We start from the raw sequence: 15,023 nt of genomic DNA on the forward strand, positions 1-15,023 counted from the left end.
TAGCCAGCAGGACTAAGTAAGTGATCATCCTCCTGTACTTGGCACTGGTGAGGCTGCACCTCAGATCCTGTGTTCAGTTCTGGCCCCTCACTGCGGGGGAGACATTGAGATGTTAGAGTGGGTCCAGAGAAGGGCAGAAAACTGTTGAAGGGTCTGGAGCAGAAGTCTGATGAGGAATGACTGAGGAAACTGGGAGTGTTTACTCTGGAGAAGAGAAGGCTCAGGGGAGACCTTATTGCTGTCAACAGCTACCTGAAAGGAGAATGGACTGAGGCTGGGGTTACCCACTTTCCCAGGTAACAAGTAATAGGAAAAGAAATAGCTTCAATTTGCCAAGGACAGGCGTGGTTTAGACTGGATATTAAGGAAAACTTCTTCACAGAGAGGGTGTCAAGCACAGGAACAGGCTGTCCAGGGAAGTGGTGGGTCACCACCCATGGAGGCATTTAAAAGATGTGTAGATGGGGCATTTAGGGACATGGTTTAGTGGTGGACTTGGCAGTGCTGGGTTAACAGCTGGATTTGATGATCTTAAAGGTCTTTTTCACTCTAAACAATTTAATGATTATAGATTGACACTGACCTGAAAAAACTTTGTGATAAACATAAAGGAACAAATGAAATGGATTTAAAGCCAATGCATGAAACTTAATAACCATGATAAACAGAGTAATACTTGCCTTAGGTTATTCTGATGCAGTAGCTATTCATTACATTCATTCTGTGAAAGGTGCATTTGTAAAAAGTGCAATTTCAAAGAGAACAAGATTAGATTCTATGAAAACTGTTAATAAATTCTGCTCACATGCCCAATCTGGTGCTAGCCAATTTAACACAGATTATGTGAAAACAAAACTACAATTTGAAGCTCCATTTTTACTCAAACAGAATGTTAGCTATGGAACTGTGTTGTAGACATATGCTTATCTAGCTTTTTTGCTTTTTTCCAGTTATTTTGTTTTGCAATATAATTTACATAATCACTAATGTTACTATTACTCAAATATGCAATTAAAAAATCTTGGTATTCTGGTTTATAATGGGTATCAACCCTCCACAGTGCAGCTATTTACATAATTACTATAAATGCACCATCAGTAACTAAATTGCATGTCCCTGTGTTACTCTTTCGCTCCTATAATCTCTTTTACTTTGACTAGCTCCTATTTTTAGATTATTCAAGAAGTTTTCCAGTAATAGTAAGGCTGCATTAACTTCACTTAGCCTGGGTTTTTTTTTGAACAAAGCAGAAAAATGACTGATTTCATAGGAGCAAATAATTAGACATGCTCTGTCAGTCCCCAAATCCAGCATCTTGCTGTTGCACACCACACACTGCCCTGTCTATCTTTTTGCAAGCAACATGTAAAAAGTAAAAAGTAGCCAGGGTTTTTTTTTGCCCCCAAATGCTTAGAAGGATATTCCAGAATTTGATTACTCTATTGAATAAAAATTATCTTCCATTTCCATCCTAAACTTAATGTTATGTTTTTCATATTTAAATGCTGGGTATAAACCAGTTGTGGTTACTGCTGCTTAAATGGTGTTTGCTAGTTCACCAAGTGTGGTCCCCAGCTATAACAGAAAGTGTATTTGCTGTCCTTCATTAAACAGCTGCAAAGGAGGGAAGAAAGTCCCTGAAAAGCAATTTCCTACTGACAGTCCTTCTTGCTTATTTCAGTGTTCCCTTTACTTTAAATTTGAATTCCTCTTTTTGCTGTTCATCAATGTTTTGTATTGGATGTGTAAAAGTCCTGCTCAAGCCAAGCCACTGAAACCATGGAGCAGGAAGCATGTCCCATCCTGCAACCCCCCCCAGTCACTTCGCCACCAGCCAGCTGTGGTTAAACCTTCACTAACACTGCAGTAGAAGCTGCCCTCAGGAGCAGGGGAGTTAAAATCATCTGAAATGGTCCCTGCTTCAGCACAGGCCTCCACTGCCAGCCATCACTGTGCAGGTGCCAGTGGGGACACATGGGGATATGTCCTGGCTGGAAAATGAACCCGTGCCACTGGCAAAATGGAAGGCAGGAAGCAGAAGAGGAGAGTGCTCTTCAGCTGGTGAAAAAACGTGAACTTTTAATGGGTGTTACAGCTTTGACAAAAGGCACTGTCAGATCAGGGTAAGCCATCACCAGGTCTTCCTCTGTGAGACAGTTCCTCCGAGCAAACACCCTTCAGACTTCAGAGCTATTCAAGTACCTAAACTTGAGTCTTGTGCCCTACAGAGACCCCCGTTTCCAGCTGCTGCCTCAGACAAGGGTCTCATTCTGCCCCTGGGTCTCCAGAGGGCCTGTGAGTATTTGTCAGGCCTGTGCAGACATCTTGGACATCCTTTAATGCAGATTCTGTAAAATACCACTAGATGCTTGATTAAACCCCTGAATATTTCTGTACTGTCAACTTCATTGTATACAAAAATCACATTTACAGTGATTAAATGAGCTTTTTCTAGTTTGCTGAGAACAGAATAGCCTACCACCACCAGCAGTTTGAATTTCCAGAATTCCAGGTTGCGATACCAGAAATAGAGAAAAACTTGTTCTTACTGAGGGACAAATAGCAACAATTTCATAGCTTGATACCTAAGGGAAGACATGTTCTTTTGTCTCTACGTTTCTGATTTTCAGCATTCACAAGTCAGCAGAACCAAGATATCAAGCACCTTAAAAAAACTGGTTTATTTTTATCTATTTGTAACATTACTCAGTGACAGATTTTCTGTGCTGTGGGTTGCAAAGTTTCTCTTTATCGTATTTATACGTGACTGCAAGCTACAGATTGTAATAAACATGCATCTTGCTGAAAATGTTATGTTTATTTGGATAATAAAGCCCCATGAGATTAAATATTTTAATTACACATGCTTCTGGTTTTTTGCTATAAAACATGTCAGGAAAAAAAGGCTTAAAGAAACAAGCCTTCTAATGCCTTTGCGAAGTTTTGCTGAGCCTAATTTGTAATGCTTCCTGTATATAAGATGAAGAAGAAATGAGATACATAGAAATATAGCAGCTTGTACTTTCATCAGGAAAATATCAATCAGGCAGGTACAAGAAAATAATTGACACTACTGATTAGTCTGTCCTCAGCACTCCTGTATAAGCAACTCACACAGACTCTTGACACAGGAGAAAAATATCAAATATCAAATGCCACAAATCCCTTTTAAAATCCTCAGATACACGTGTTTCCCTTCCTTGTGTAAACAAACAAGAGGAGAGCAGTAGCAAAATGGAAGGTCTGTAGCTCCCCAAGCATCTTCTGGTAAGACGTTTTTTGTATTCAAGGTGTGTTGCTTGCAATGCAACTCAGAGGTTTTTGTGCTGAAATATGTTTCTTGCTATATCTATTTCTCTGCATTTTTAGATTAAGACTTTCCCATCAAGCAATGGAGCATGATCCGCTCCTACCCCCACAAGGGCTTCCTGTCTGTTTAGTTTGGTTAGGAGGGATCTGGCCCTAGAATGGTGTAAGGAAGTCTGGTTTGAAAGTTTCTTGAACCTGCTAACACACTGGAACATTTTCTCCCATAGATGACTTGGTATGTCTGCTTTCAGATAGCACAGGACTGGAAGAATGGAGAAAAGCTCAGTTCAATAAAGCTGTGCTGACAACCCTTTCAAACCACAGAGGGCAATAAAGTACATAGAAATTATCCTGCAATTACCTTGCAGGAATCAGTTATTTGCTAATGTGTTGGATTAAAAGTATCTATATGTGGAAATAATTTGGAGTGATGGGGACAATTTGGTTGATCTTGATTTAAATCCAGGAATCTATAGTCAAGCCAAACTCTGGTTGCTCTTGGTGGAAGATTATATTGGGTTTGTGTGGTAAAGTAGGGGTGGGGTGTGTGTGTACATTTTATGGGGTTTTAATCTGTTCTCTCTCTCTGCATCTGGAATAAGGTGGGTTTATAGATTAAATTTTTCAGACATGCCAACCCACTGTTCAGCTTTTCATTCAAAACTGACATCTTCCTTCTCTGGGGTTTCCTTGGAAACTGAAGCTGAAAAATTTTGCTAGGGCTTCAGTTCCACAGCTGCCCCCCCTCATGCACAGTATCTACTGAGTATGGGCAACTTGAATTAGTAGGAGAACACAGACTTTCTACAGGAGGGACTGAGTGGTGATTGTTTATCAGACTCTGAGCTGGATAAATGAAATGATCGTTATTCCAAATTGCTCCTTTTTCCTCCCAAATATGTAAGACTGAATGAGCTGCTGACCTGAAGTGGCATGCACTCTGGGAAAGTTTAGCAGAGACTCACAGCTAGAGGTCCTGAGCTTTCTCTAACCCACAGAGTCAGAGGGGATGGAAACCTCACACCAAGCCTGAGGACTGATAATCTGTAATCAGCCCCACACTCTGCCGAGTGGAGTTCAGGTTCAGTCTCAGAAGCTTTTACTTTTCATTTTTAATAGGAGAATTTGGTCCTGGCCATTGGAAACAGACTCAGCCACTGTACATATACACAGCATGTCTTTGTAGCTCTCAAAGTGTAAGTCTTCAATTCTGGTTAGGTTTTTTTTTCCCTTTCCTGTATGAATTTTCAAACTAGATGTTGGCTTAGAAGATAGTAACAAATGCTCCCATTACCCAGTGACTACTCAAAGGACCAGGTGACTACAGTGGCAGAGCAGTGACAAAACTTTATTTAGCACTGGGAGAGGAAAAGCAGGCCTTGCTCTGGATTCATGCTGATGTCCATTCATAACCAGACCACCCATTTCTGAGGACCTGCTTGTTTATGCTGGGGAGTTAACTTAAACTAGGAGCTACATCACATCTTGTGTGTTGATGGAGAAGTGCATCATCTGTCCATGACATCCCAATATGCTAACTCGCTTTTGCTGCACCCCCAGCCCTATCACAGTAGTGAGAGGGCTAGAGCAGCTCTGGTGAGCACCTGGTGCCCAGGCAGGGTCAACACACCTCAATTATTTTCTTCAAATTCAAGGTATTTCCAGATGTTGATATACAGATAACATTTGCCCACATCTGGATATGTAACCCTCTCTTAGTACAATTTGAAGAATGTTCTTCAGATATTTTGCAAAGATAATTGTAGTTATATCCAAACTGTAATACTTTGCAAACAGAGCTTTACATCTTTGAAACTCAGCCATTTAGACAAGCCTTTTCCTATTGGACTTTTGCTACAAACATGCACATTTGGAAGAACTTAAATATGAATTAGTAACTTTACCTACATAAGGAAAATACTGGATACACATTCAAGTAAACAAAATACACAATGTAAAGAAAATTCCACAGTTTTTACTCACTTTCTTTGTTTTGTCCATTGCCTTCAGTATGGTTATGTTTAAGTCTTCCAAGACTGATAAAACATTTTCATACTCTCCTAAGTGCTGGGAAAAGTATTCTAAAGGAAGAAAACCCATGTCAGCTATTAATGAAAAATTGGTGTTTCATGAAGTACCAATTTTATCATATCTGAATTCAGTTATGGTGTTATTAACTATCTAAACATACAAAATGAACAAGAGTTACAATGAAAATGATGATTTTCTTTTCCTTCAAAATCATTCCCAGAGTACTTAAAAATACTGTAAGCCAAATTGACAAAAATTTAAAATGTCAGTTTAAGAGCTGAAACAGACCAACAAAATATCTGCATTTTCTTTCTAAACTGGATTTCTAGTCTAACAGTTTACTTTACAGTTACTAGCAGGAAAAGAAGTTTTCATGTGTATGTACTAAATCTGATTATTTCCATATAAAAATGAGTAATTCTCGTAAAGCACTTAGAGGACATAAGATCAAGGGGGATCTGCTGTGAGTTGGGGTCAAGTCAGGAATTAAGGGACCATGAACTGGCCAGATAAGCTTCTAGTCCCAGGTACTGTGATGATATTTTCAATAATTATGATGTATGCAAAATGCTTTTAACAGAAATCATGGAAATAACATAAGTTGGGGGATATCCTTGCATAGATGCTCAAAGCAAAGGACATTTTAACAGAGAGAGCTGATGTAAAATCACAGTGCATAACTCAGAGGCATTACAGTGAGAGGATGAGGCAAAGGTGGGAAATCATGACCCAAGTTCCCATTTGGCCAATGTGATGAGACACAATAGAGAGAGGCACAGAGGGGAAAAAGCATGAAAAAAATAATGTTAAAGCTAGAGGCTGTGTTAGGCAAGGCACTTGGACAGCAAATCACCTGGAAGGGCATAAAAAACAACATCTAAATAGCAGACAGGAAGAATAAGATTTCTGAATCTTTCTGAAACAACAAATAGCAATACTTTGAGGCTTTTTAGAGGTCAGCATGAACATCTTGAGGGAGTCACAAAACATAAGGTTTCAAGGACACTGAAACATAACCTGGTATTGCTGAAAGATTGAATGAAATTATTTAGAACAAACATGTATTGTGAATTAGCATCCTGGAAATGAAGCTCCATTTCTGACAACTCGAGTAACTCAGAAAGAACTGTATAATCAGTAGGTTAAATGTGTTCAGTAAACTTAGTACGAGGTTCACAGATGAGAAACACCCTAGTTAGTAACCTGTGAACGATTTAAAAGGCAGCTGAAGTAGCCCATGTTTAACAAAAACAGAATGACCATCAGGCTGACACCCCCAGCCCCAGCCCTCTGGCCCTGTAAGCCTTCAGGAGCACATCAAGAGCAGTAAAACTCTTGTAGAACAAGGCCACCTGCCTTCCTTGGCCAGTTTTATACCATTTTGGCCAGATGTTCAACCAGAAGTCATCACAGCCCAAGTCACTTCACCTGAGTCGCTTGCCATGTATTTACAGGCCACAGGCCGAGTAGGTTCTAGGCCATGGGTCGAGTCGCTGTGTGTGAGTAAGTGAGCTGGCATGGAACCTGACAGCATTTTCAGCTTTTATAAGTCTTTACACTGGCCAATGGAATAGTTATCAGGCTGTCATCTTTTCCTCAGAAATAGGCTGGTTTTAACAAGCATAACTGGATTTTTTTTTTTGATGCTTTGTGGGAGGACTTGTAGAAATTCCCTGTGGATTGTTTTCTGCTGCAAACAGCACTCCTAAAGCAGGTGCTGTAAGAAATCACAGCTCAGAATGTGATACAGAAATGGGTAACTGGGCCTTGCAAGAAGGTTTTTTTCCTTGTGGGGAAGGATGATAGAGCTTGCCAAACTGCTGTTATCACTGGCTCAAGTTGGAGGGACACAAGGAATTTTCTTCCAGTGGGTTACTAATATGACAATCTCTTTCAAAATTGCCAAAGCATACCTGTGAAAGTGATAAACCAACTAGAAAAAATATCTCACAGGAAAGGGAAATAAGATAAAAAATTATCTATCAGAACAGATCTTGAAGCTCAGAGAATGTGAAGTATTGATTAGGAAAAACATTTTCAAAGTAACTTCTGCAAGTAATGGATGACAGAGTGTAAAAAGGCTGCGAGTCATCTTCATTTTCCCAGTTCTTTCAATTGAAACTATTCCCTGTTTGAGCTACAAAGATTAAACAGAGAAAAAAATTGTATCACATGATACATTCACTTACGCAGGGCTGCCAAAGGCATACATTGTTCTCGAACACACAGACTATATATTCTTGCCCAAAAAGGAACTTACCGCAGAGCTCTTCTGTGTCAAGGTTGCTGGAAAGATAAGAGTATAGAAGGTTAGTAAGCTTGGTAATTTACTTTTGTTGGATTGGTAAACAGGAGGACTTAAAGATTAGCCTGACTCAAGGATCAGCCTCCCTATCTGGGCTGTAGCAGGAGATGTGAGTGCCTGGCTCTTGCTGGCCTTGCTCTTCTGCCCTGGGGAGACTTGTCTAAGCTGAAGGCAATAGATGTGCTGCAGCCTTTCTGAACGTGGCTGCAGGTACAGTCTCCCTTCCCAATCGTAGGCTTGTTTGGGTTGGAAAGGACCTTAAGATCATCCAGTTCCAACCCCCTGCCATGGGCAGCGACACCTTCCACTAGACCAGGGTGCGTGTTCCCACTAGCACCTTCCTGCTCACCAACAACCCTCTTTGGGGTTCCTCCCCCAGGCTTTGTGAATCATGGTGCAGAGTCATTGCTCCTCAGGATTTACACACTTGGTACCAGTGCTGGCAGAAATCCATCTAAGCACCATAAATTGTTTGGGGATTTTTTCCCCCCCCATCTTTCTGCCCATACTCCTTTTCTGTTGTTGTTGTGCTGGACAGCATGGCTCAGAGAGCTTAATTCTCCATGCTAAATGAGGGAAAACTTGGTAACTTTCTCCTGTTTACAATCCGCACTCTGCAATAGGGTTCCATTGGAGAGACAGTACAGTAGGAGGATAAACCCAGACATAGCCCATCAGCATACATAGTTCCTAAGAATTTCTGGAGATAGAAAACCATTTCATCAGTACTATAGCAAAATTAGTGATGTGAAAAGCATAGCTGTATTGCCATATTCCCATGCCAACATTATTAAAATACATAAATACATTCAAGTATCATACAATTCAAACCTGTTCACTTGAAACAGACTTCATCTTGAACAACTCTAACTCTTAAGCAGTATTTTCTCTTTGAGGCCTTAACAGTCGAAAGAAAAAACATTTGACCTACAGCTCGGTTCTGAAAGTTAGCACATTGACTCTCTTCCAAGGAGGAGAAGAAACTGATTATTAAAGAAACTTAAAAGCATGAACGTCCTTCTTGAATCTTGCTGAGGGGTGAATACTGAATGGCTTATTGCACTTAGGATTTTTTCACTTATCTTTTTAATGGGATTTTTTTATTGACCTTTTAATAAAATGATGACACAGAGTTATCTTAAAGTCAGTTTCAACAATGTTAACTGCCATACATCTGGCTTTTATTTCATGAGGGAGAGAAACAGACAGAAATTACATGATCCTGGGTTGTTACAAACTTGCATACTCAGGGCTATAAAGACTTCTGAACACTTTTAACTGATTATATAAATGAGAATTTCCTACAACTTTTATCAATTGAAGGTGACCTTATCTGCATTTGAACAGGCCAAGCTGGATGGCTGCAAATGAGTCTTGCATCTGATTTTTCCAGGTGCCCTGGTGGCAGGTATAATTCATGGTCTGTAAGAACTGGTGCTGAAGCTGAAAAACTTAACTCTTGGATCAACTAAGTATGTGATGGGGAAAAGTGTCTGCGACTCCTCAAGGCTGTTCACCAAAGATCATGGCTGCATCCATTATCAAACGTGTCTCTTCAACCACTTCTACAGTTCAGCAGTCATTTTTGGAACAGTCCAGATATTCACTTTTTGAATTCAAACTGAAACCCTGAAAGGTGGAAAATTGCCTGAATCAAAAGGCAGTGACAGAATAATATTAAATGACAGAATTCGCTGTTATAATGTCCCTGCATTTTCTGCCCCTTCACATCATCTGCCCTAGTACATTCTCTCTTAATGGACAGCTTGATAACTGTGTTTTAAACAGCCTTTCACACTGCTTAGCAAGTTGAATTCATGTTCTCTTTTCAAAATTCATACTGAAATCCATTCTGGCCCTTATTTTTCTGCAGTATCCTCAGCAGTGTGGTAGTGATATAGTAAGGGAGTGGTTCAGAGGCTTTCAATGTTGTGGTCATGAGCACACTGCTGTTATTACTATTGACATGAGCAACACAGCTGCAAATGGACTACAAGTGAAAATGGTAAAGTATTTAGCTGCTGAATTTTTTCAGTTAGAAATGGGCACCTGAACAGTGAGAACACTATTGTTCAATGTGATTTATGCAGCAGCTTTTAAGAAGCCTGTGACAGAACGTAGAAATGACATAAAGAGCATGGATTTAAGTCGAACATACTCATAGTATTTCCTTCTCTATTGCAAACACCCTCTGAGGCTCCATTGTTCTTGACATTCTGTTTGAAAGGGATGCTCATCTAGGAAGGGAAACTATAATTTCTTGTCACTGATTATTTCATTTGCTCAGAAATAATAACATGCTGCTTTAAACAGAGTCATGAACAAACCTAGGAGTTCTTTTTCTGTACACAAACAATTGTGAGCTCTCTGCAGTATGCTACAGAAACAACTGAAGAAGTCTGAAATATATTTAGTAGTACAGCAGTAAGGTGCACGCAGAGGGCTGTTTCTGCATCTCAGTACTCAGGTTTATAGTTGGCACCTGTTAATCATTTCAATGGGCTTGTATGCCAAGGATGCTTCTGCTTAGACCTATAATCTGGTAATGCTGAACATGTTATTTGCAGTATTTGCTGGATGACTCACATCCAGCACTCCATTCATGATAAGCACCTGAGGCAGAGGGTGCAGCCAAATGCATTCACGTCATGTCAACATGATATTTTTTCATGTGCTCTCAGTTTGCTTCCTGAGTACTAAATGCAGCTGTTTTGCATGTCTTGCTTCGTGTCAAAAAATGTCTTCTACCTAACATGACCTATTTTTAGAGGACTGTTGTAAATATTCCACTGAGCAGTCCTGATTATTGCAACGTTGATCATACCTGTTGCTCAGTGACAGAAGCTTTAAGCAAATTCACTTCAGTGAACCATGGCAGAAGTGCCTATTTGTGATACATCTGGAAGAAGCTCGAAATGTAGTAGTTTAAAGCAGCTGTGATCATGCTCTTATTCTGCCCACCACAGTCAGGTGTGAACTGGGGCCAGCCAGGGAGGACGGAAGGTTAAAGCTATTCCACCCATTCCATTGGTGTGAATTCACCAGTCCACAGCGCAATCCACTGACCTGACACATACTGTTCTCTGGAAGAAAAGGCACCTCTAGGCAAAGGTACCAGCAGAAGATCTGTATATTTTCTCTGGACCACAAGAAGAGGCAGTGGCATCTCTTCAATACAGGAATTATATATAAATCATGGACTCTAGTGTCCAAAGAAGCTATTTTATTGAAGAATCCATATATGAAAGACTTTCTGAACTAACTTAATTTAGGAAATTCATTGCCATGAGTACCGTAGCTGGAGAAGGATAGCACTTTCTTTTTCAGATCTCTCTTCATTCTCAGATATAAGAGAGACTTATTTCAGAGGCTTAAACCCACCCTTTTTGTTGGGTCCCATTTGCGCATCTCTTTGCTAAATCTGGTTTCAGGGACGAAAGTTCAAGGCTGGTATCTCCTATTGTTAAGTAGAAGCATATAATTTGTGACTGAAAGGAATTAAATGTTACTTAGACTGTGTAACTGAATAGACATGCATAGACAATCTCAGCCAAAAAGATGTAAGTTCTTTGCAACAAGAAAGCCTGCATACCATCCCACTTCAAGTCAGCAAAATGAGACATGTGCCCGAGCACTAGACAAGGGAGAGGAGGAAGAAGAGGTAAAAGTGGGACAGACCTCCCGGGACTGGTCCTTGGGAAACCAGACTTGCTGCTCCCCTGAGGACACCTCTGCTCTTCAACCCCAGGGCTAGCTCGGCTCTGCAGCTTCTGGGCTTCTAAAGGCAGTGACCAGCTTAGCTCTCTGGGCTGTGACATGCTTTGTGTGTGGCAGGACTACAGAACAGAGTAAAGGTTTTTTTTTTCCCGACTAACAATTCATCTGAAAAAGAAGCCCAAACCTAGTCCTTTGATAGGCAGTGATTCACAGGAATATGATGACTACATAGCTGGCTAGCCACCTTAATCATCCAAGCTGTAACAGTCTCTGTGTTGCTAAAAGTATCTTAATGGTACTATTAAAAGTTGCAGCGCATGATAAAATCTGTAGATAGCTCTACAAGGGCTGCAGAGCTATGATTTTTGAGGAGATGTGAGGCAATACCATGGTGGGGTTTTTTTGCCACAAGGAGCAAATTTCAGAGTTTTCACCCATAGAAGTTGATGGTTCAAATTCTAGTTCTATCCCCAAATCTTTTTTAAACTGTGTTTATTTATTGTTATACAAAATTGTTTATTGATACACAAAATGTTTATTTTGTTTATTAAACTCCTTGGAAATGCACATGTTGATAGACACAACAAGCCTGCTGTGATTCTTTAGGAAACCCAGATTATGGAAAGGACTAGGCCCTCAGACTACACCTACCATTAGGCAATGAGCTCACTGCTTGGAAGCCAGTGTTATCTTCTGAAGAACTGAACTGATTCTAGGTCAACTATATTTAGGTCAATGCAACTGAAACTCTTTATTACAGTTTGATCTTCCCACTGTAAGTGATTTCCATTTTTTTCTGCAGAAGGCTGAATTTCCCATTAAAAATAACCATTTATATGGAAAATTTCCAAGCAACTCTATTTGCAACTTGTCTTCCTGGCCAGAGGATCTGTTAGCATCAGTACTTGTGTAAATCATTCTCAGTGAACTTGTTTTGTTCAGTCATGAAATATCAAACTATATAATTAGCTCACAGTCTGACCAGTCTCTTGCCTTTTTCTCTGTTCTTCATTTCCAACTGATTTATATAGCTATTGTTTTGAAAAGTGATAGTTAAAACTAATAGCTGCGATTGTGTCTCTTAAACAGTAGCAAACACGCCTTTCTGATGTCAGTGCTGCACCATACGCCTGAAATTCTTATTCAGTCTAAAAAATCTGGTTTAAAAAAAACACTCAAAACCCACTGTATTATTTTACCCACTATATTATTTTAGTAATGCAATTTTTTTGCATTCAATAATTCCTTTTTAGAAAAGCATTTTCACTCACCTGCAGTTCATCTAATTAAAAAGCCTGTCTGTATCTCACGCTGTTTTTAATAAATCTTTTTTTTCTTCACTGTACTTATAAGTTTATTTTTTTTTCTGTGTACTTGTATTGAACCATGATAAATCAGCAATAGCATAAGACTAAAATATGCCTTCCAACTGAAACAAAAAAAACCCATCCCAGGCACAGATCATTACTATCCTAGACTACTGTTAAGCTATTGGGATTTGTCATTATTATCATTACAACCAGAGTCTTGAAGGAAGCATTGTGGTGCATTCCATTTTAGTTTCAGTGCTCAGTGCTAATGCACGCTAATGCTGGATGGGTTCCCACAATTGTAAGATAATGCTAACCAACCTTTTGCTCTCAAACATCAAATTGGCATCCTTTTGGAGTTTGCTATTCAGCCAGATGATCTCGGCATTCCTCTTTTGGCCTAAAGGGGGAACGGGGGCTCTACTAATGAAGATCTAGGCAGGTGGAAGGAAGGTGGAATCACTCTGGGGCCGAGTCCTAAATACAGATAGCTGTTAAGTGCGCTTTGTGTCCAACCTCCCCTGCCAGGCAACGGAGCCCCAGTGTATTCAAAGAAGCTGGGAGGTTTTCAGTAGACTCAGCTGTCAGGAGCCTGAGTAGTTGGATAAAACATAGGCATCTAGCATTGTGTCAGATGCTCTAGCATTTCTCTCACCACCTATGTCCCAACTGCTTTGCCTGTGTCATCCTGTCCACCTTGGGCTGATGTCTCAGGTGGGAACATCTTATATGCTTATGCCTGGGCATCAGTGCTGAAACCTATGTGAGCAGAATTACTTCTTAGATGCCAGTGACTTCACTGACTATGAGGAAGCCTTAGATACCCTGATGACACATATGCATGCAAGTGTAGATGTGTCTCCATAGTGCCAAGTCCTATCCCTACATGGGCAGTATGTCCAGTATGACAGGCTCTCTCCTAAATGCCCAGCATAAGCTCAGCACTGCAAGTGGCTGAGGCTCTCAGGTCCTCATCAAATTCACCTCTGGCTTGCACATAGTTAAACTTGTGCCACACACAAAGGTTTAATGGGATCTTACCTTTGGGAGGTTGCCTGTGCCTCAGGTCTGCCTCAATAGTTCTAGCATCCCTCTTACTTTCTAACTAAGGTCCTCGCTGAGAACTTTGTTTTACGAAGAGAAAAGTGAGAAAACCAAGTCTAATTCCCCACTGACTCATTCATCAGTAATCAGTGTAGCTTTTATCAAGTATCTCTCCAACAGTGCTGCAGTCTGAATCCCCTTGAGATTGTCTGCATGTCTTTTAGTTTGTAATTTTGCCCTATCTTCTCATTATCTTCTGACAACTTTTCCCTAAGGATGCTGTTATTCAAAAACAATTTCCATGAAAGTTATGAGTTGGGGAAGGAAGGGAGAAGGATAAGAGTAAAAGGGAGGCTTACATTTGCAATGATTGCTAAAACCCATTCACTAAACCATTAACTGTGTCAAGGATTCTTGCTCTGCTGAAACATGGGCTCATCAGAGCTGACATTAAAATTAAACTGGGGCAGATTTACCAAGGAAATGAGCTATAAAAGTATTGACCCCATAAGCCACAAATTTCAAACTTTTCCTGAATACTTCTCTCCATGTATAAAAAGATCTGTGCTGTTGACAATTTCTCTCTATTTCAGGCAATAACAAGTGTAAACAAAACAGATGTATTTCTATAGAACTTCATCTTCTGAGGTTGAACTGTGATGTGATCCTGTCTTGCATGCAGGTTGTTTAACATTCAGTAAAGGCACGTCCAGGTAATGCAACCTACTAATTGTTTAGAGCACGCTAACCCCACAGGTTAGGGTTTTCTGGACTGGGATAATCAGAAGTTTAAATAGTTCCTTCAGCAATATTGCAATTCCCAGACAGCTGCACTGAACATACACACACACTGGATTGTGAAACCAGATGAAAGCTTATAGAAATGTTTCAGATACAAAGTAGCTAGTAGAAATAATGCACACATTATTAAAATATTTAGAAATATAAATTTACAATGAAAATATGATTTTTGCTCCTGATTAGATGCAAACATGGGAAGAAAAAGATCTTCAGATTTGGATTTTGTGTATACATTAGGATTTAGTGATTCAAAAGGGCTGAGAAATGAAAAAGCAATGGAAATAATACTAAAAAAGTCTTCTATATTTTTCAAATGGGAAGTCGGCAAACCCAGTCACATTCCTATTAATCTTCCTATTTAATCTGTAAAATAATCTTGTGCTCCAATCTGCTCCTAAAAATAGCACTTAGGAGAATATATTAAGAAACACAATGCTTAAGGTTGCAAGACAACTCTACTCTACCTTACACCTCTTGGATACTGCCTTCGTAAAAGTCTGCAATTT

At 39.9% G+C, this 15,023-nt stretch overlaps 1 protein-coding gene across 4 annotated transcripts in view; it reads right to left on the reverse strand.

Annotated features, from left to right (window-relative positions):
• NECAB1 (N-terminal EF-hand calcium binding protein 1) overlaps window positions 1-15,023 on the reverse strand; it is a 52,748-nt gene that overhangs the window by 20,887 nt on the left and 16,838 nt on the right. For 3 of the 4 annotated variants that reach the window (XM_061346793.1, XM_061346790.1, XM_061346795.1), the window contains 2 exons: window positions 7,601-7,626; window positions 5,293-5,390 (listed from right to left, as the gene is read on the reverse strand). In XM_061346793.1, the coding sequence (XP_061202777.1) occupies window positions 5,293-5,390; window positions 7,601-7,626 (124 nt within the window). The remainder of the gene's footprint in view (window positions 1-5,292; window positions 5,391-7,600; window positions 7,627-15,023) is intronic. The other variant, XM_061346794.1, reaches the window with a different exon arrangement.

Source organism: Neopsephotus bourkii, unplaced genomic scaffold (genome assembly GCF_033783945.1).
Source record: "Neopsephotus bourkii isolate Nb327-2 ecotype Australia unplaced genomic scaffold, CSIRO-AGI_Nbou_v1 NB_275, whole genome shotgun sequence".
In the NCBI taxonomy this organism is placed as follows: Eukaryota; Metazoa; Chordata; class Aves; order Psittaciformes; family Psittacidae; genus Neopsephotus; species Neopsephotus bourkii.